This window comes from Gnatocerus cornutus, chromosome 10 (assembly GCF_029298725.1).
Source record: "Gnatocerus cornutus isolate USDA-ARS CGAHR chromosome 10, icGnaCorn1.1, whole genome shotgun sequence".
Lineage (NCBI taxonomy): Eukaryota > Metazoa > Arthropoda > Insecta > Coleoptera > Tenebrionidae > Gnatocerus > Gnatocerus cornutus.
In genome coordinates, this window is record NC_142242.1 from 3,403,193 (window position 1) to 3,424,639 (window position 21,447).

General features: G+C 34.7%; 3 protein-coding genes across 14 annotated transcripts; 2 read left to right on the forward strand and 1 right to left on the reverse strand.

Annotated features, from left to right (window-relative positions):
* Positions 1–158: 158 nt before the first annotated feature.
* On the forward strand, positions 159–7,433 carry Klp31E (kinesin-like protein 31E). Of its 2 annotated transcripts, none has more exons than XM_088048259.1 (9): positions 159–252; positions 518–648; positions 695–922; positions 3,911–4,102; positions 4,153–4,414; positions 4,469–6,715; positions 6,761–6,921; positions 6,980–7,141; positions 7,222–7,433. In XM_088048259.1, the coding sequence occupies exons 3-9, from the start codon at positions 885–887 to the stop codon at positions 7,232–7,234; spliced, it is 3,075 nt and encodes a 1,024-aa protein (XP_087904385.1). In that variant the 5' UTR covers positions 159–252; positions 518–648; positions 695–884; the 3' UTR covers positions 7,235–7,433. The 2 variants fall into 2 exon arrangements, with proteins under 2 accessions (XP_087904385.1, XP_087904384.1); XM_088048258.1 differs by having other exon boundaries at positions 518–644.
* Positions 7,434–7,454: 21 nt separating this feature from the next.
* Positions 7,455–9,611, reverse strand: LOC148167196 (protein KRTCAP2 homolog). The gene is made up of 5 exons (XM_088048272.1): positions 9,494–9,611; positions 8,055–8,144; positions 7,790–8,008; positions 7,677–7,743; positions 7,455–7,630 (listed from the first exon to the last, which is right to left on the reverse strand). The coding sequence occupies exons 2-5, from the start codon at positions 8,056–8,058 to the stop codon at positions 7,513–7,515; spliced, it is 408 nt and encodes a 135-aa protein (XP_087904398.1). The 5' UTR covers positions 8,059–8,144; positions 9,494–9,611; the 3' UTR covers positions 7,455–7,512.
* On the forward strand, positions 8,308–16,358 carry EndoA (SH3 domain containing GRB2 like, endophilin-A). 11 transcript variants are annotated; one of them, XM_088048262.1, is made up of 13 exons: positions 10,444–10,627; positions 11,103–11,152; positions 11,199–11,271; positions 12,135–12,263; positions 12,311–12,661; positions 12,715–12,781; positions 12,843–12,899; positions 13,167–13,267; positions 13,315–13,418; positions 13,466–13,689; positions 14,330–14,404; positions 14,517–14,632; positions 14,836–16,358. In XM_088048262.1, the coding sequence occupies exons 4-13, from the start codon at positions 12,150–12,152 to the stop codon at positions 14,953–14,955; spliced, it is 1,329 nt and encodes a 442-aa protein (XP_087904388.1). In that variant the 5' UTR covers positions 10,444–10,627; positions 11,103–11,152; positions 11,199–11,271; positions 12,135–12,149; the 3' UTR covers positions 14,956–16,358. The 11 variants fall into 11 exon arrangements, with proteins under 11 accessions (XP_087904386.1, XP_087904392.1, XP_087904390.1 ...); XM_088048263.1 differs by lacking the exon at positions 11,103–11,152; XM_088048260.1 differs by lacking the exons at positions 10,444–10,627; positions 11,103–11,152; positions 11,199–11,271 and adding an exon at positions 8,308–8,474 and having other exon boundaries at positions 14,836–16,357.
* The last annotated feature ends 5,089 nt before the right edge of the window (positions 16,359–21,447 follow it).

A 21,447-nucleotide genomic window follows, 5' to 3' on the forward strand; every position in this document is an offset into this window, starting at 1 on the left:
TTGTTCCGAATTCTTGGCATTTTTCGAAATTCATCAGATTTTTTTTGTTGGCCAATACCTTATCGAACATAAAATATTTGACCTGTGGAAGCGATGTACTATCTTATCGCCTTATAATCGATACTATACAGAATTATCTTGTTTTGTTTGTGAATCCTCACACGGAAAAACTGGAATTTTGGTCATGTGCGCGTATCGAATTCCATTTTGTGGCTCCCTATTGATCGAAATGAGAAGAAAATGGTTTAAATGGTGAGTTTTGACTGAAGGTTTGGTGTTATTTTCACTTTTTCACTTTGTTTATCTCTTCTTCATTTTATTTCATTACCAAACACCTAGCAATGCCACGACTATGCTTTCTCAACGCCTACGGTAATCCCACTTCTCCGCCTCTTGCAACATTTACATAATGTTTTCGTCAATAGTAAAAACAACGTTTATTTAGAGAAAAATGATTGGTGCAGATCGGTACTAAGGCGTAAATGTTAAAACTGACTTTTGTTCTTTAACTCTCTAGACGTGGTGAACAGAATCAGCGTTGAGCGCGTCAGATTTGCCTTGGTGGAGATGGAGCGGGGACACCGCGAAAAGCACGATATTATTCTTCTCTTCTATTCTAATCCATACCAGTGTAGTATACGGCAGTAGGTAGGTTCGGAAGTTACTTTCACTTTCTATTTACATCTGATTTCAGATTTTAAGAATTTTTTTACCAGTGTTCATCAGGCTTTGTGAAGAAACAGAAATACCCAACTGAAATGTTATGGTTTTAAGTAGATTTCCTCCGTGTTTGTGCAAATTATTTTTTGTGACTTTGTGCAAATAAGTGTAAAGTTTAAGTTGAAGAAGGTGTTAAAACAGGTGTCATTCCGTGATTGTGCAGCATGGATGAAGATGATAGTACAGTACGGGTGGCTGTCAGGTAAAGATAATTACTATCTAGTTTTTTTGAGTTTTTTACTCCCATGTGTTTTATGTTCACTATTTTTAGAGGCACGAATTTAGCTTTATGTCTGGAAAATTAGTGCCTTATTTCCTGTTATTTATCTTCATCAACATTTTCTTAAGTTTGGTGGGTGGTACTATTTTCTTCCACACCAACCTTTGCAAAGCAAATGCCTCATTTACATTTGTCTTAGATCAAACACACAACGTGGGATTATTTTATAATAAATTTTCACAGTGCTACAACAATCGCCTAACAAAATTTCCCTCTATTTTATCTCTATAATACAAAACCACCAGGTTCTTTAGTGTCAAAGAAGTACTAACCTTGACCAACTTTTTGTTGATCGTGTAATACAACTATGAATAGGTGATGAATGCGAATATTGAATAGATTTGAGTTCAGAAAATAACATCCGTGTACACGATCAATAATTATGATTTATTTAAATTCTCACCAAAGGGTAACGGCCCAAAGTAACACACCGGAACGGTTTACGAAATGTCAGAAATTTGTATAAATATAGTGAGTGCTAAATTTACATTGAGTTACTTAATACGTACACTGCTCTCCACAAAAAATGTGCGAAATTGTTTCTGGCAACAAGTGGAGAGCTGCTTGAAATGTGATAATTTATACCGAAAATATTTGGACGAGGGGATCTTTACTTAAAAAATTCGAAGGATTTGTGTTTGTTTTAATATTTCTTAAAAAGTGTCATCTAGACCTTGTGTTTCTTATAGAAAAGAAGCATTAAATTGAAATTAATTTATATCAGTTATTGTCCTGTGTACTATTCGTTGTGTAACATCTTTATTAAAGAGTAACAGGCGGCTTACGTTGGTTAAATATTGTGAACATAAATTTATTAGCAAACATTTGTTTATTTATATTGTAGTAATGGCCTTAAACATTAAACGGAAACCGGATCCGCTTTATTCACCCTTCCGTCGCAATAAATTAGCTTGCATTTTGTTTTGATTAAATAAACAATGATGAATGTATCCTTTTACGTCTCGTATCAGCACCTGTGAAAAATACGTCAAGCAGTTAACACTATCTTTTATCACATTTTGGAGTATTAACGATTAACATATGGTTGAATTTGTTTAATGTAACAGCAGTCTCCTTGGAGATAATTGCGATACAGAGTTACCTATCTTGATTACACATTACAGGGTTGAGTCTATAAAAAAAATCTATAAAATTCCGCGAAGTTTCAGGTGGGAGGGAACTCGTTTTGCTTGTCATATTTTGCAAAAGGTGTGGGTATTGGAAACTTGTAATTTTCGCGTCACTGTTAAAAATGGAAAGAAACAATTACTTGAAAAAAATGATTGCATGTCTTGTTATTAAACCGCGTGTGCACATGTGCATAACGTGCATTGGAGCACAGCAACCCTCTGACGGTCACGCTTCTCTTCCTTCTTGAACAACAAATCAGGTTAAATTTGGAAACGGATTTGAGCTCGAATTAATGAAATTTTTATTTAATGGTGGACTAGTCAAGTCGAGTCGTTGAACTGTTGACAACTGGTTATATACAACTAGATTTTTATATAATCTTAGGCAGGTACAACAAAAAGAAACCGTGGCTTCCTGTCGATAAAAAGGATTGTTTATGGTAGATAGCAGCCGTAACAAGCTAATATTTAACGCGAAGAGCGAAACCTTCAATATTATTACGCAATGTTGTCTCAAATATTTAACTTAAAGTGTTTGTATAAGATGATTGGTAACTTCAAGCAATGAAAAAATCAAAATACCAAACAAGGACGCTGTTGGTCAAATAAAATTTGACCCAGGGCTCCCTTTCTAGTTTGTCTCCCACGTATAAACTGTTGACAATAATTTCAAACCATTCATGTAAACTATACTGGTTAGTACGTTCGTCAAGGACACGTTTCAGGTGTAACTAACCACGTACTCGCTTCAAATTGCGTATATGGCTTAGTACTTGGATGAAATAACTCTTGCTAAATATTCATGATTGTAAATCTACATCTTGCACGGTGCGGTAGCCGCTTTTGCATTTAATTAACCCCAGAATAACAATACTGCGAAAATTTCTATAGCACGAAGATCAGGAAATAAAACTGGTATTTCAAGACTTCTTCAGATTTATTAGTGTGGTAATTAATACGAATGACTGTAGCTTCGTTGGAAAACACCACCGGCTTTCAAGCCCACATCTCAGAATTGCACAAAATGCTTATTTAACCGCAGAACAGTTGTGACGATAATGTTTATCGTAATTACCACTTGTACCAGCGGTTAATTAGCACTTACATACATCTGATTGCAAATTGTCTCTGTTTAGTTTTTTACGCATTGTAATATTAGCGACTGTTAATCATTTACTGTGACATAAGCATTATTTATGTCGTGATGAGGTTTTATCTTAAGTCTACAGGACACGGACCGGTTTCGCCCGTTTTGGCCATCATCCGTGCTCATTATTATAAATCATTTTTAGAAATTATCAAAGATACAGGACGCTCCCGAAATTCACCAATTTTGAGTGAAATATAGACCATATATACGTACTAGGTCAAGAGTTGATCACTGGAATTTAAAGTAGAGGTGCATCTAATGGACTATAAGCGACCTTTAGTGCTTGCACAGTAATTGGAAGTAATTTTAACTAGTTTTAATTAGTTAATAGCCTGGACTTTTCTATAGAAAGTGCAAAATTAAATTACATACAAATCATACTTGTTTAATCGATACCCAATCTTTAATAATTCGTTGAAATTTGAGCCTGGCACCTATTTAAAGCTAAGAAGATTTTTGGTGACATCTGCTCGTTTTGCAATAAAAGATACAATCAAAGTAACAATGTTGCACCAACCTTTGTTTGTTTAGCTGAGGTCACCTATTGTAATTGTACGCAACCAAATGCTTGTGTAATAGTAAATACAGATGTATTTTTTATTTTGAAAAGTAAAAAGTTCGTTTTTTCAGGATTCGACCGCAGATTCCCAGGGAAATCATCGATATGTGTCATGTGTGTACCTACGTCACCCCCGGCGAGCCCCAAGTGACCCTCGGAAACGACAAGTCGTTTTCTTACAATTATGTGTTCGACACCGATTCTAGTCAACAAGAAGTGTATGAAAGTTGTGTGGCTTCACTGGTTGATTCCTCCTTAGAAGGGTACGTTTAATTGGTTTTGTCTTCTTGGAAGAAAAACGGTGTGTCGTTAGGTATAATGCAACGGTGCTAGCCTATGGCCAGACAGGTTCCGGCAAGACATATACAATGGGCTCTGGATTCGATGTAGAGTTGTCACAAGAACAGGTAGGCATTATACCCCGAGCCATTCATCATCTCTTTGACGGGATTCGGTACCGAATAAATCGTGCTCAAGAAAGTGGTAGTATAGCACCCGAATTTAAGGTCACGGTACAATTTATGGAATTATACAATGAAGAGGTCATTGATCTGTTCAATCCTTCCAGTAGCAAAGTAAGTCAGTACGTCTGTATCAAAAGCACGTGGTAATTTTGCACGTGTTTACAGGATACAGTTTATAAGATTCATGAAGACTCCTACGGAGGGATACAAGTGAAGGGTATAACACATAAAACGATAATTTCAGCAGATGAAGCATTAGACTGTTTGCGATTGGGTGCTCTGTCTAGGACTACTGCAAGCACCAAAATGAACACCCAATCTTCTAGGTCTCATGCAGTTTTTACTGTACACATAAAACAGCAACGATTAGTGCCTTCAAGTGAATTAAACGAATTTGAAACCCTTACAGCAAAATTTCACTTCGTCGATTTAGCCGGTTCGGAACGATTAAAAAGAACCGGTGCAACCGGCGAACGGGCTAAAGAAGGAATATCCATTAATTGCGGTCTATTAGCTTTAGGTAACGTAATCTCAGCGCTTGGCGATAAAGCAAAAAGAGCCTTACACGTCCCTTATCGAGATTCCAAACTAACCAGACTATTACAAGATAGTCTTGGTGGTAACAGTCAGACTGTGATGATCGCCTGTGTAAGTCCCAGCGATAAGGACTTCATGGAAACCTTAAACACATTAAAATACGCAAACAGAGCCCGAAATATCAAAAATAAAGTCTTTGTTAATCAAGATAAGACTTCTAAGACTATCCTGCAACTAAAACAACAAATCGCGCAAATTCAGCTCGAGTTAATCGAATATAAGCAAGGAAAACGCATCATCGGCCAAGATGGTACCGAAATGGTCAACGACATGTTTTATGAAAACAACATGTTGCAAGGTGAAGTTAGCAATTTACGAACCCGAATTAAAGCGATGCAAGACACCATTGAGTCTCTAACTAAGAAAAATGTTAACTTGTTAGCTGAAAAAGCAACCGGAGCTTGGATCGATGGTGGGAGTGACAACGACGTCGCGTGTATGATTCAAGCTTATCTCAAAGAAATCGAAGAGCTCACGGCAAAACTAATGGAATCTAATAACACCTGCGAGCAGTTACGTAAACAAGTGAACCGATTACAAAGTTCACAACACCAGAACACAGTTCTTGAAGAGAATCTTCCTGTGCTAACGGAAGCTAAGCGAGCGCTGCAACGGGAAAAAGAACTTTTAGAGAAGAAGCGCTCTACGGAACTCGATGATAGCGAAGCCGAGAGTGAAAACGACTTCGACAGTGAAAGTGAGGACAAAGATGATCAGTTCGAACTAAAAGACGAACTTATGTCCTTGACCAACGATATCGATATGAAACAGAAACTTATAGATGAGTTAGAGTTGTCCCAAAGGCGCATGCAAACAATGCGGCAACACTATGAGGATAAACTCATGCAGTTACAACTACGCATTAAAAACACGCAAGAAGAACGAGACAAAGTCTTACATTCGTTCAGTGCCAAACCCGAACCGTCCGATAAGGTCAAACGGATAAAAGATGAATACACGAAACGGTTATCAGACATGCAGAAAGAACTAACAAAGTTGCAGACCGCCCAGAAGGAACACGCCCGCCTTCTGAGGAGTCAAAGCCAACATGAAAACCAACTGAAATCGTACAAGAACGAGTTGCTTGAGATGAAGAGAGCTAAAGTTAAGCTTATTAATAAAATGAAGGAAGAATCGCAGAAGCATAAGGAGTCTGAGATGAGGAGAATGCGGGAGATAGCACAACTAAAGAAAGAATCTCGAAAGAACGCGAATATGATTAAGTCAATGGAAGCAGAAAGGAGAGTGAAGGATCAAGTTCTGAGGCGCAAACAGGAAGAGGTGCTAGTTTTACGCAAAAATCAAAAAGGTTATCTTAGTGTAAAGGCTTCCGGGAGGATACAACGTTCATTCTCAGAGCGCACAGCCAAACAAAAATGGCTTAGGTTTGAAAAATCAATCAACAATATCGCTTTAAGTAGAAGAGGTTTAGTTGAACAAGAAATGAGAATGGAACATTTCCTTGAAAAGAGAGAGGCCTTAGGTAAAGAATTAGAGGTGCTAGAAGAAAGGCGAAGGCAGGCTGTGAGAAAAGGTCACGATATCACTCAATTGGACAGTTATATCGAAGATATCGCAGAAAATATCAACTATGTACATGAGACAATTCTAGAGACACAACGCAATGTTATGGAAATCGAGGAAACTCAAGACACCAACGAGAGCGCGCATCTGCAAAACATTGTAGATACTATTTGTGATATAAATGAAGCCAAATATCTTATTCAGAAACTATGTAATATGACGTTGAGTGAAAGTCATGTCATTGCACAACGCGACGCGAAGCTGAACGAGATTGATGCCACCCTTACAGAGGTAATATTCAACAAGAAACCGCGGAAATTAACTTTCCCATTTCAGCTTAAACAAGAAAACCAAGTAAAGGGCCAACTGTTGGATCACATTCTTCAGCATGAAGTCCCTGTTCTTTCAAAAGAATTAACCACCAGCATATCAAGTAATGCGAACGATACGAGTTCGAACGCTTCGTCGAGGTCTTCATCGCCGGCGCCCTCGGAATTGTATGCATTTAATATCTTTCTAGGCTATCAACATTAATAATAACGCATTTTTTTAAAGGTGTCTTAGTGAAACTCAGTCAAAAATTAGAAGGAGGACCATGCTACCTTCGGAACTTCTTTTCACCACACGAGCGCCCGCCATGTCGCAATCATTTGCAGCGAACAGTTTGCAAGTTGAGAATCCTCTTCAAAGAGTTCCGAGTGTTCCTGGGAGTCTTAAGTTAGTAGATATATTGGTTTCTTTGACTCATGACAGGTTAAAACGAGGAAAATATAGTTGATAAAAATTTTCTATTATAGGTTGAATTTGTGATAGTCCACCACCTGCGTATCTGTAGTACTGAAGAAAGCAGTCCACGTGAAACGGACGTCCTACGATGGCAGTTTATAAATCAGTATAGGTTTTTTACACCTGTTAACTTAACAGTTATTGTGACAGTACTTACAATGTTTTTATTAATTTTATTACTGTTGTCAATATTTTTATAATTTATAATTTACCTTTTATACTATGGCACTAATTAAAAGAATGCTCTTTTATAACTTGTTTTATTGCATGTTAAAAAAAATACAAATACATGAGCGTGGGCTTTATGACACGTTCTTCTTCTTTTTGCCAGTTTGGACAGGTACTGAAGGAACTGGTATAGCATGGACTTTCTGAGAGTGCTTATTCATGTAAAAAAGAGCACACAAAGAAATAAGTAAACTACAAAGCAGAAATTAGATACATTCCTAGAATATTAGAACTTTACCATGACGTGGCACACACTCTATGAACCGTCGCAGAAGTGAACAAAGCCAGTAGTAAACAAAACAGCACTAAAAGACAACCACTTTTTTACAAATACCACAAACCACAGCTTACCTTCTGGAAAAACTTTAACTTGGAAAGACCTTCCAAAGACGACCGTTTCCAAATTTCCTACAGCTGTTAAAGACAATACAAAAAAAATCGAACCTAAATAACCCCCGAGAAGAGTATGCAACTGAGATGAACTCAACCAAGGTTTGTACATTTGCATTCCAGAGAAGACCAAAACTGAGCTAATAGAAGCCAGAACGAAAGATATTCCAGTAGTTACAGCTAAAAACGGGATATAAAAACACGATTTCTATACATTAAAACTTACTCATGTTGCCGGTCAACTTCTTAACATCGAGACAGTCTGAAGTTTGGTTAGACGTCAGCTGTCAAACTGACGTATGTCAACGCCGGGGATCTTCAATTGAAAAAAATAAAACAGTTGTACAATTAAACTTTTATATTGAAAGTAATTATGATTTATTAAATAATTACGCAGATTTTGAAGCGTGATACAATTAATTTAGAGCTGATTTTTGCAGCGTCATCTAGTGAAAATTCACTTTAAGCTTGGCAGATTCCAGTAATAATTTGACGTTGATTTGACAGCTGAGACGTTTCATTTTCATTCATTCAGTAAAATCTGAATCGCTCTTCTGTTTGCAGGTGTTTTTCGTCGTTGCCAAAAAAATTAAACGTTTATTTACTTACATCGGTTGCTTAACACGTAATATTAAAGGAGGCACAGGTTAGTGATCATGTTTTTGCTGTTCCTTAATTTCTTCATGGCTCAAAAAACTTACTTTTAACGTTCTTTTGGTTAAAACCTTAATTGGATTAATTTTTAAATTGTGTGTCATTATTGAATAAAACTGATTGTTGTGTGACAGTTTTGGCCGTTGTACCCAAGAATTCTTGATTTATTTATTTCACCTTGATAATTGGCGCAATTACAATAAATAAACATCACGGAGACGTTGTTTAATATAAACTTAATGTTATCAAGGCAATCGGTATTCTTTCTCTTATGTAATTTTTGTACATTACCCAAGCAGTGTTGTTATGATTTAGAAAGTTTTTTTATTTATTCTAATTGCAATTTATTAATAATAACTGCTTTGTGTTGATTTATCACAAGAATGTTATCTTGCATGGTCCACGCAGCATTCGCCTACTTATCAAACTTCATTTCCCTCCATGAAGTCGGTTTAAAAACCTTTGATTTCTTAGTCTTCAAAATTTTTTAAATAGACACGTGCGACTAGAAGGAGCCGTTTTTCGCAATGTAAACAGTTTGTAATTTAACAAAATCTGATATTGGTTATCATGTGACCGCGATTCTCGATTCTCTGACATTTTAATGGATATCAAGTTCAATATTTGAGAGGCAAATCAAAGGACGTTTTCATGAATGTACACAGTGTATGTGAAAATCATCAACCAATGTTCAAATATTCGATAACACCTTTTAAGTTGAGAATTTTCTACCAGGAAAATATGCAAAAACTGTGTTAACATCACATCTAGATTAACAATTATAAACTTTCACCAATTTTACTTCATTTAATTTTAAGATTTCGCAGCTAAAGAAAGATTAACATTTTAAAATAAAGTCAAGCAAGAATTCTAGAAACGTAAAAGAATGAAATATAACGAAAAATAAGTGATAAGACATGAAAGTATCAAAAATTGATTTCAGTATTAACTCGCTAGTAAATGTCAGATATAAAAGAAAAATTCAATGAAACTTTTATAACAACAACAAACCTCCGAACTCGCTCAATTCAAGACACGAATTTTCCGACACACACGCGTTATTGATCCACTAATTAATCACAACAATTCACATAATCGACCGCTTGTAAAAACGGCCAACACTGAACTGACCGCACTTCGCAGGTAGTAATTGTTATGTAGTTTAAAAAAAGGGTTCGGGGAAACCGCCAATGAAAATTGAAAAACGAAATTTAAAAATTAGCTGAGCATGCAAAACTTTTTAAATCTAATCTAATCTAGCGTTGGGAACTCCGTGGTGGTATTTGAATCAAATAAAAAATGTTTGTACTTTCAGGATAGACTTGACCGATATTAAAAAAGTTCAGGCGGGAAATTTAAAAACCTCACACTGGAGCTTTTGAAAAATTGCGGCCACTGGTCTATCTTAACAATTTATTGTGCAGAGGGATAAATTCGTCAATAAATTTTGGAACATCTCAGCTGACATGCTTTTTATTCAGCTTATTTTTCTTGAATTGTGCTCTAAGAATAGACCGAACTGATTACTTCCTTAACCAAGTAAACATAATTTAATATGACGGCTTCCACTCTTTCGATTTCGGTTTTTCACTCTTGTGGTTTCTTCCAATGTGGTTTTGCTGATACTCTCATCAATTCATCTCCCAATTAGTATAGGATCCCACGAAATCCGATTAAAATAAGAGCATCGATTTGGTGCTAAGAATAATAATTTATTGAGAAAAATTCAACAATCATCGCAAAGTGCGTGGGTGTTCGTAGGCGATTTCCACTGTTTCCATATCAGTTCTGGTGGCCTTTGCCGTTTTGTCGATCATTGCTCTGGTGATTTGTGGGAGTTCTTTCAACCTACACTTTTAAATTTTCAATTGTAATCTTAGAATTAGCGAAGAATTAGGAAAATTCGTTTTTCGCGGCTTTTCTTCATTTTCTTTTACCCTAATGCGTCGGTGTTGTCTTATACCGTATGTATTATCGATATGTGCGCAGAATATATGCGCGCCATCTATTCAATGCTTGAAGTCGATACTTTGTATTAGACCAGGCTTAGCGAATGCATTTCATTTTATCTCAGTGAAATAAATTCGTGAAATCTTATCTTGTGTCTTTTACCGGATAGTTACTCAGGAGTTAGTCCACCTTCCGGTATGTATTCACTAGCTCAATTTTATGTAGTGGCCATAAACTCAAATGTCATTAAGGGTTGCTTTTTATTTATTAGTGAAATAAACATTACTTAAATTTTCGCATATAAGCAAGATATATAGTGTATAAACCTGTACCATACACCCTAGCAAAGGCACATGTGGTTACACCTCTTAATTTTCGATCAAACTCCAAGTGTACTCATGGGATTAAAAAAAAGATATCAATTTATATTTAGAACGTTGAAATTGTGCGTAAGGGTTGAAATGAACTATTTCAATATCTATGTCAAGGTACACGAAATTGGGTCAGACGTGTAAGGGAGTGCAAAAATGTCGCCCTTAATTCATTTGTCAATTTTTGATTTGTCGTGTTATGGAAAAATTTCACTCACGCGAATATTATTCCTTTCGTTCCATTTTTATAAATTATGTAACATGGTAAATTTGTACATTGATTATATTGTTTAATTTAGGTTTGGTACAACATAATAATATCATCGTTTGTTTTTTATCGATTCCAAAGGTATAAGACGAGAAGAGGCAATTTATATGTTTATAGCATCTTTCAGATTTTATTCTTCTCTACTCAAATTTAATGTACTTTGAAAATCCTTGGAGGATCTCAGTGACCTACTTTCGCAGGTACATTCCCTTTTTCATTAATTTCTAGCTGACTTTTTGACTTTTTGCTGTGATCTAATTCCAACAATCAACCGATGCAGAAATGGCGTAGGCGGTGATTGCAATTATTCTGATTATTTTTTTCCTTCTGTATTTCATTCCCCTTGGCGGGGGTTGCGTTGCTATGGCAAATTTAAAACAGTGTTTTATGAGATAACGAAGGTCAAATGCAAACTCCAACTTGCAATTTGTTTTCTACTATCAATTTTCCGAGTGGCGGGACTGATTTATTGGATTGAAAAATCATATACCAACAAATTAATCACGTCGGTAATTGCATAGAAATTATAGAAAACTTTGGCAATACTTTTTTGAAACATCTGTCACCATAGATCAAAGGAGCGCGCTTTATACTGGTCGACATAAAAACTGGCTCTGATTGCGAGTTTTTACATCAAGGATGAAAAAGCAAGTTTTGCTTCCGAGTCGAACGTTAGATTCCCATATTTGTTCATAATTATAAAACTCACATGCTGCAGTTTTTCGAAGTAACTGTATACATTGTAGTGTTGATATCTGTTCATGATCGTGCCAACTATGGCTAATTGAGTTTTTATTGTTATCTCAAGCCTACTTATGTTGGCAACCTTGTTGGAAACTGAATTAATTAAGTTATTATTTGAAACCTGTGGGAACTAATTATTGAAATTAAACCAAACAACTACCGAAATAATACAGCGCGCTCTCAATTAATCTAATTTCAATCTTCTCTGAATTTTTTTTTTATTCATTTTTGTGATTTTTTGGGTTGATAGCTATGGGATTTCCCTATCTTCCGCGATCGGATCAATTTCTGCTGATGACAATGTTTTTTTTTATTGTAGGTAGAAGACATAAAAATGGCGTTTGCGGGGTTAAAGAAACAAATAAACAAGTGTAATCAGTATGTCACGGAGAAAATGGGCGGCGCTGAAGGCACCAAGCTGGATTTGGACTTCATGGATATGGAAAGGGTGAGTAAGATGGTCAGGGGTGCCATGATTTTGAGTATTTTTATCAGAAAACGGACGTAACGTACGAATTGGTGGAGGAGTTACAAATGAAGACTAAAGAATTTCTACAACCAAATCCAACAGCAAGAGCAAAGATGGCTGCTGTTAAAGGAATTAGCAAATTAAGCGGACAAGCTAAGTCAAATACCTACCCTCAACCGGAGGGCGTTTTAGGAGACTGCATGTTATTATATGGTCGTAAATTAGGAGATGATAGTATGTTTGGGCAAGCTCTAGTCGAAATGGCGGAATCACTGAAACAAATGGCTGATGTTAAATACTCACTTGATGATAATATTAAACAAAACTTTCTTGAACCTCTTCATCACTTACAAACCAAGGACCTTAAGGAAGTTATGGTAGGTCTTATGGCGTATGGTGATGACAAGTTTAACAATTTTTTTCTGTGTAGCACCACAGGAAAAAATTACAAGGGCGTAGGCTGGATTTCGATTGTAAAAGAAGACGACAAGCTAAAGGTAATTTGTGTTTAAAGCGGTTTTTCAAAGGGCATGACAATAATGTTGAGCATGATTATAGCAGTTAAAGGACTTAGTCCTTACTCCAGCCCTGTTAAAACACAGGGGAGCTATCACGGTATGTTCTGACTACAAGCAGAAAACCATACGTAGACCAGGCCAGGTCTGGCTCACAGTGGGGGGCGTTCATCCACGCGGTACCTACGACCCCACTGCGGAGCCTGTCCTAGTTCACACTTCCAATTAGATAATCCCTTTTTTGCTACCGGTAAACTTGATAAGCAACATTACCATTTTTTGTTTTGCCCCCGATACAATCCACTTTTTATTTTGACAGTATTCGCATGGCAAAAAATGTTGCATGTAATTCGTATTCAATTGACAGGTTCACATATTTCAGATGAGGAAATTAAGACTGCGGAAGAAAAGTTTGCAGAATCTCTGCATCTTGCTCAAATGGGAATGTTTAACCTATTAGAAAATGACGTAAGCATATCTGTACTAAAATCCCCTTTACGAACTCTGACTTTTAGGTAGAACAAATTTCACAATTAGCTACTTTTGCAGAAGGATTATTGGAATATCACATCCAATGTACGGACATCCTACGACACTTGACCGAAATCTTATTGGAGAAGTACAAACTCCTTTTAATTATATCACGAAATAACCAATTGTTTTTAGGAAAGAGGAGGCAGCAAATCGTCCCAAAGTTGAATTTGTACCTAAAAGTCTGGCAGACTTACATATAGAGGGTGTTTCAGATGGAGTTAATGGTATTCATCAAAACAATATTCACACAAATCACAATACCAATAGTGGTCACCAGTTCAAAAGACCCGCTCCTAGAACCATTCCCCCACATATAAAACAACCTGATCCGTTTGACCCCTGGAGTTTTCCTCAAGGTATTTTTTGTTTTTTTATTTTTATTTTAACGGCCCACGCGCACAGTTTTGCAAGTTTTTGTTTCTCTCTCAAAATCAAAACTGTGCGCGTGTGAACTCACCGCAGGTGTGAAAACCGCACGTGTCTGTGGTGGGTTTGAAGCCGCCGTTTTGTTTAGTTTTTCTTTTAATTTGTGTTTATTTCTTTCATCTTATGTAATCCTTCAGGTGCCCGTGCGATAGCACGATAAATAAATTTCTTTTGTTTCGTTCTTTTTTTGTTCAGAGGTTTTTTTTTCTTCCTGTGGCTCCCTCCTTGAAGCAACACATGTCTCCACAGCGTAATGCTGTTGGATTAGGTCATATCATCATCATGTAATTGCAAGTTGTGTGTCATTGTTTGTATGCATTGATGTTACTTTCTCACTTTTTTAAATGTTTCTATGCGAGGTTAGTAAACATCAAACACCTATGGAATGAAACGAAGTTGGCGCTTGTCCAAATGCATAGGCGATGCTTAAAATATCAAAGTCCCATACGAAAACATTGTGGTATACAAAGTTCGTCATTTTTGATGTGGTTGAAAGGATGTCGGTGTTTGCTCGTCTACCATTGTTTCTAAATTGCTTGAGCTGTTGTTCTGACAAAAATGTGTTGTTAGGCTCTTCGCAAGTATCATCTCCACAACACAAGCCACATCAACTTGAGTTGCATCCAGGACAACAATCTGCTAATGGTAACTCTTCTTACTATTGCTTTCGTAGTAGTTGTTACTGGTCAGTTCGTCATGTTTATTGGATCATTTGTATGATAATGTTTCGATGTTTTATTAATGACAATGTATTTAGCATCTCCACTGCCGTCCCCGATGAAATCACCAGCAAGAACGCCAATGGCTAGGCAACCGTGTTGTACGGCGTTGTACGACTTCGATCCCGAAAACCCTGGAGAACTGGGCTTCAAGGTAATACTACCACATTCCATCACAAAAAGTAAACACTATAATTTTAATTGGTCATAATCAATAGAAAAGTAAATTAAAAGTTTTTAACAAAAGGAAATAAAATACCAACGACGTAATAGTTTACCAATTATATTGTTTATCGTAGGATTTTGCCCTTCACATTTTTACGTTTCGAAGGAAATGAAATTTTCAATTTGTTCCAGGAAAACGATGTGATTACTCTTTTAAATAAAATCGACGACAACTGGTACGAAGGTACTCTTCACGGTCGTACAGGTTATTTCCCAGTTAACTATGTGAAAGTTGATGTGCCATTACCATGAGTTACGGGTTAAATTAAATTTCAATTGAACAACAACCCCTGGTATATTTCTTTAGTAATTAAATGCATGTCCTTTACTCTGTTACTTGCCTTGTATAAACTAAAATATTTATTAATTTCATACGAATTCACGTGGGAGATGCCATATACAGTACATTTGTAGAATTTTAGTTGAAGGCCGTCATGTTATGTTACTCTTCCTAAGAAAGAACTTACGTTTTTTGTATATATTGTACTGTAAATTTTTATTTAATAATTTAGACGATATTTTAGTATAGAGTGTGATTGTTGCGTACAAGGAGTCATTGTAATTAGTTGAATTAAGAAGAGTTGCGTACAAGTTTAAATTTAGTTGTACATATTTAGTGCTTTTAGCCTAGGTTCTTTTCTTTCGTTCCACATTATCAACGCTTTATCATGTTACGCAGTTACAAGGAGGCTAAATTTTATAAAGATGTAATTATTGTCAAGTTGAAAAGTTTTGAAAAATATATATGTGATTTTTACGTTTACAAAGTCTAATTTCTTTGATTGCCTCTACTTGCCAAAATTGTTAATTGCATGAAATTAAAACTCAATGTCTTAAAATAAGAACATTTTGATGTAGATTGCTAGATTTCTGCTGAAACTTTATTATGACAATTATCAACCACAAAAGTATTTAAAATAAAGTTTGTTGGGTGCCGCTTTTTAGAAATAATGCACTGTGACCATTTTATTTCATCCTATTGATAAAGTTTTGGCCGAATCACTACAATTGTTTAAACGTTGTCATTTGACATGCTATAGATGTATTCCTTATATTTAAATTAATACCAGATGTTCAGCTGTGCGATTTGCTCTATTTCAATAATCGTCGTAGTAACGATTATTATTTAAAATCCGTGTAAGAGTTACTAAAAGCTGCCTGTTAAAAATACTCATATAATGTTGATCATTATAATAGAGCATTACTCACGGTTTAAAAAGTACTTACTTATCTGGTTCATGACAATACATTAGATATAAAAGTTAATATAAGTATAACCAATTAAGAATATTGTTACTAGATCAACCATTCTAATTTACATCCCTTTTTTTTACTAATTACCTTTATCATGTTTTTCTCAGTCATCACTTTTATTGATCTCTTTTTTATTTACATTATGTAATGTAGGTAAAAGTTATCAAAGTCGATCATAATCATTTTAAGTAGAAAAAAAAATGTTATCATCTATTAATACAAATAAATCTTATATTTTTAAATATTTTCTTGACTGCACTGTTATCAAATTATTATTAAAACTTGAATTATTATTGGCCATATATTTTTTAAAGTATAGCATGTTACCAAATAATGAAATATTGTTAATACACATGTATACAATTTAAATGTTACCGTATTTGTGCATTAATAAAAAAAGGTGTCACATTAAAAGAATTTTATTTTTAATTCCTTTTCCCCAGTTCTCAATAGGAAAGAAAAGAGTATTAAAAAATAAAAAAAACAAATTAAAACTTAAATAAAAAAATATTATTTGAAAGTGAGAATATTTTGAAAGCCCATCAATATTGAAAGCACATATTTTTCAGTCTTTACAATTAAATAACGTTCTAAAAGCAAAAACAGTTTAAGACTAAATCGAGGCATTCTTAATTTCTTGCACGAGGTGATAATATGCGACCTAGATCTCAGGAGGGAAAAAATCTTATTCAAAAAATAAAAAACAAGCTAAAAGAGAGATAAAAAATATTATTTGAAAGTATGATTTTGAAGCCTAATAATATTGAAAACGTATTTTCAGAGGTCTTTCCAAATAAATAACGTCCTAACAGCAAAAACAGTTTAAGATTAAATTGAAGCATTGTTACTATCTCGCACGAGGTGTTAACATGCGACCAAGTTCGCAGGAATGAAGAAAAGAGTATTAATAAAAATACAAAATAAGTTCAAAGTTAGAAAAAAAAAATTTGAAAGTGAGAATTTTTTGAAAGCCTAATAATATTAAATGCACATATTTTTCCAATTAAATAACGATTTAATAGGAAATGCAATTTAATTCTTAATTTCTTGGACGAGGTGTTAACATGCGAGTAACTAGATTTGCTATAATTAGAACAGGTTTGGAAGTGTGATCGGCGCATCCACCAAAAATAACGTTTCCGATAAGAAATGCTATGTGCTATTCAATTAAGCCGGTGATTTTAATTTAATCATTTGAGACAAAAAACTCGCTGAGTTCATTTAAGATTGTATCAAATTCTAAAACCACGAATACTTAACATGAAATAAAAAACCTAAAAATTTTAGTGTGGGACACTGCCAATATTTATATTATTATAAAAATTGAATATTTCTATCGTAAGCGTGAGCAAGGCAATACTTTTTGTGTTTCTAATTTTATGCAGAAATGAATACGGAATTGAGTATTAAATATTGTGTCGTCTCGTCGCTTTGAGATAAAAGTCAAACATGTATTTGTATTGAGATTAAGTGACTTTTTACCAGTTTCCTTTGAATAATCTGTACAGCAGTAATTCTCGAGAGATACTTATAAATATTGAATACAAATACAAAAGTGCAGTTTGACGAGAAGCTTTACCTTGTAAATAAAAATTATAAAATTTAATGAGCAGTTCGGTTCTAAATGCCTTTATTCATTTTTATGAAAGCTCTATTTAAAAAAGATTAAGCATTAAATATGCGACTGGGGAAATAAATAGCTGTGCCCGAAAGATTACATTTTTAACTGAAATCGAAAATAACGAAACATAATAAAAGTGGTAATTTAATTAGCTGTTGAGTCGTTCTTATTACAATTGTACATTTAATCAAATAAAATCGATCCGGTAATTTGTAGTAATAAATAAATTTAAATAAAGATGGAATTTTAAATAAGAAGGAGAATGCAGTGAAAGAAGATTCGGATGATGAGTAATATTTGTGAATAACGATGCAAGAATAAGGCGAAGCGGTTGTCGGTTCCAAAATGCAATCATTCTACTCCAGTTAAGGTTTAGGTTTGCTTTAGTTAGATTGTTCCTCGCTGTGGTTCACTGTCGAGTGCTCGCGGCCCGTAACGAGCTAAACTGATTACACAACAATCTGTGCTAAGCCAAATAGAGTTTATAATTGAAAAAACCACCCGCCACCGCCCGCTACCGTCCCCATTGCACAGCCCAACTCACCCTCTTGGCCTCCACACCCTCTAGCTAACATTTTTACACACAAAAGCCGACGCACACTTTTTGGTTTTCGCACATTAAAAAAAAAATTTAAGAGTTGCGTTTTTGATCGTGTGAAAAGAGAATTGGATGGTTATTTGGTCATCGGTGATAAAACAAAACCATGGATTTGAATGATGACGAAGCAGGTTATCGCCGGGTTACTAAAGAGGCTGGAACAGCTGTGTTATGGACAAACGGTTACAATACCCAATTGAATGCCATAACAAGGGCTGCCACGCGCCACGAGGGATAATAACCACTTTGTATAACTACCACGTGCTCGCATTACGCTCGATTTATGTTTCTACTTACTGATTTGATAGCCCCTTATTTTTCTTTAAATGTGCTTCCAAAACTAAAGAAAAAATTTTGCTGCAATTATGCATCACTTTAATTTCTTTTTGAAGAGTGGGTCTTTGATTAATAATTGGGATAAGCGTTTTAAAATCGGAAAAATGAAGGGGAAGATGAACAATCGGACAGTGGGTAAACATGGAGTTAGGGCCCTCTGTCGTCACGGTACACAGGGAAATAAATAATACACGTCTAAAAATTGTATTATGGAAGTTATGATCCGAGATTCTCTTTGTCTCTTGAATGTGTCGTGGAAGCAATGAAGCTGTTAAAAAAGTCGGTGGTAATTGGAAATAAAACACAGTTTGCTGTCGGTGTTCATTTAACAAACACGCTCAGCTGGGCGTGCAGAGTTTGACGGTCCATTCCGGTCCATGGTCAATTCCAGTATAGGGGAGATAGGAGAGTGCTAACTCTGTCCCAGGAGGACATGCTGTGGATGCGGTCGTCGAGGACACATGCATTATTCATTCAACATTCAATTATATCTCAAATCTGCACCGAGTCAGGCAATATACACCACTGAATCGTCTTGAATCACTCTTGCGGAAAAAGTTAAGGGGAGAAAACGAATGTTTTCATCTAGTTAAATTAGTTAAGAATCGCAGTTATAATGGTAATTTTTTTCGATTTTAATAGGGTATGAAATCTGGACGGCGTTAACTCTTATTATCTGGGCCTCTTGAGTGCTATTTCCGTATTCGGTATTCTCACGAGAAGGTGGATTTCACTTTATTCTAACTTTTATTTTTCATCATCTTTTCTGGGGGAGACGTTCGATGGTTTGATTATGTGTCGACTGAAAGGGTTGAATGCTTTCCTATATAGACGTTACATACATTTGGGAATTTCTTCTACTACATGTTAAAATCCAGGATAATCTTCTTCACGACTACGAGTAACACAATAATAGCAATAATTGAACTGCTCCTGTATTATCCCACATGAATACACACTGGCTTACGTAATAGTATTTACAGTGATTGAAAACATGTTCATCGACCGTGCACCGAAACGATTTTCTCGCAAATACACTTAATGCCATTTATACCAGCAGCAAAGCCATTTTTCCCAAACACAATTTAACAAACCACTATATTACATTGCTGTTCTAATTATATCATTTTAACAATAAATTATAAAATAATGACCACAATTTTGTTAAAACCGTGCTACGTTTGGTATGCGTGTTGTTTAGTTGGTTTAGATGTGAAGAATTACAGAAATATCTACGTTTTAGTCGTTTGTCATCGTTATTATTACATAGGTCATTTCGTGGGATTTATTTCCGTTTTCCGAGACGGATACGAGCGTTTATTTTTTCTCGTCATTTTATCTTTTCTTTTATTATTTCAGTCAATGTATGATTTTAATTAAAAGGGTTGGATTTATATACTTTCGGCGTATCCACCAAAAATCTTTTTAGAGGTATGTGATGGTAAATAAATGTATGACAAAATAACGATGAGTACTTTATGACAATTACTACAGATTAATTAAAAAAATAATTTATGAAAACTGAATAAAACATGATTTATATTACACTGGTTTACAAGCAAAATCATCAAGAAGAAGAATGAGTGAACTTTGCTAAGTCAGATATTCAGTTTTTTCCGAGCACTTTAAATTTTCCGGATAATAGACGTATACTATATAATAGACTATACACTTGAATTATAAATTCATTAATGACTTTTTACCACAAGATAATAGGTATTTCAATCAAGTTTCGGCACATCTACCAAAAGTATTTCCTCTACGTTCAAATAAAAAACTTTTAGCTTCTGTAAGTACGAAATTTGTATTATAAAAAAAAATACCCGCAATACATATCTAGAAACAAAATTTATACAGATTTTTTTAGTTAGGACAACTGATTTAAGATATTAGGTTAAGGTCCGGTTTACAGAAGCTAAATTAAATCTTTAATTTCTATTAAATACTTAACATCAAGTTAAATTGACAGGTTTTTCCGTCAATCAAATATCAGCAAACATCAAATAATTTCGAAATCAGCTCAATACTAATTAAATTATTGTGTAAACCGGCTCTAAAGGTTTTAAAAATGTGGAAATTATGATGCACACATCCTTATTTTAATTTTTTTTTAGTACCAACTTTAAATATTTAACACAAACTTTTTACGTATTTAGAAATAAATGAGAAGTACCCACTGATTATATTGGTTATAAAAATAGTTTTAAAAGTTATACACATTTTTAAAAAAAATTACATAATGGAATTCGTTTACACCATTCAATTTATACGAATTTTATAGTAAATTTGACTATCAGTATTACACCCTAAAACATATCAAGTTTGGTGATTGCACCCTAATATAACACCTGCAAAAAAAAGTGGAGTTGAAAAACAAAATATCGTTAATATCGTTAATTTATAAAACATAATTGATTATCTTATATTTTTAATTAACTCTATGCGATAAGTGTTTAAACTAAGACGTACGTTTTAGTTTTTAGGGCAAATCTAATTAAAAATCTCTTGATACTAGCGCTTTTCTACCCGGCGCATCCACCAAAATTCAATCCGCGTTTTTTGCGAGAGCCACTCGTTTTTCTTCAAGATTTTTAAAAGTATTCAACTTCTGTTGTTAAACAGTTGCAACGCAGTTTTAACAAAAACTTTTAAGTTGTAAATGTTTTAAGGAAAAAAAATAACGTTAGCAAGTTTAAAAAATAATTCCTAATTCTAGAATCATTTCCATGTTTAAATTTTACGATTAAATAAAACTACAATCAATAGACAAATCAATGACAGATAATTTCAGAAATATAATTTTCCATTTTGAACAGTCTATGGGCCGGTTTACACAATATTTTAATTGAAATTGAAATCTCGCAACTAATTTAACGTTTGGTGACATTTTATTGGCGGAAAAACGATCACATGTCACTTTAACATAAAATTAATC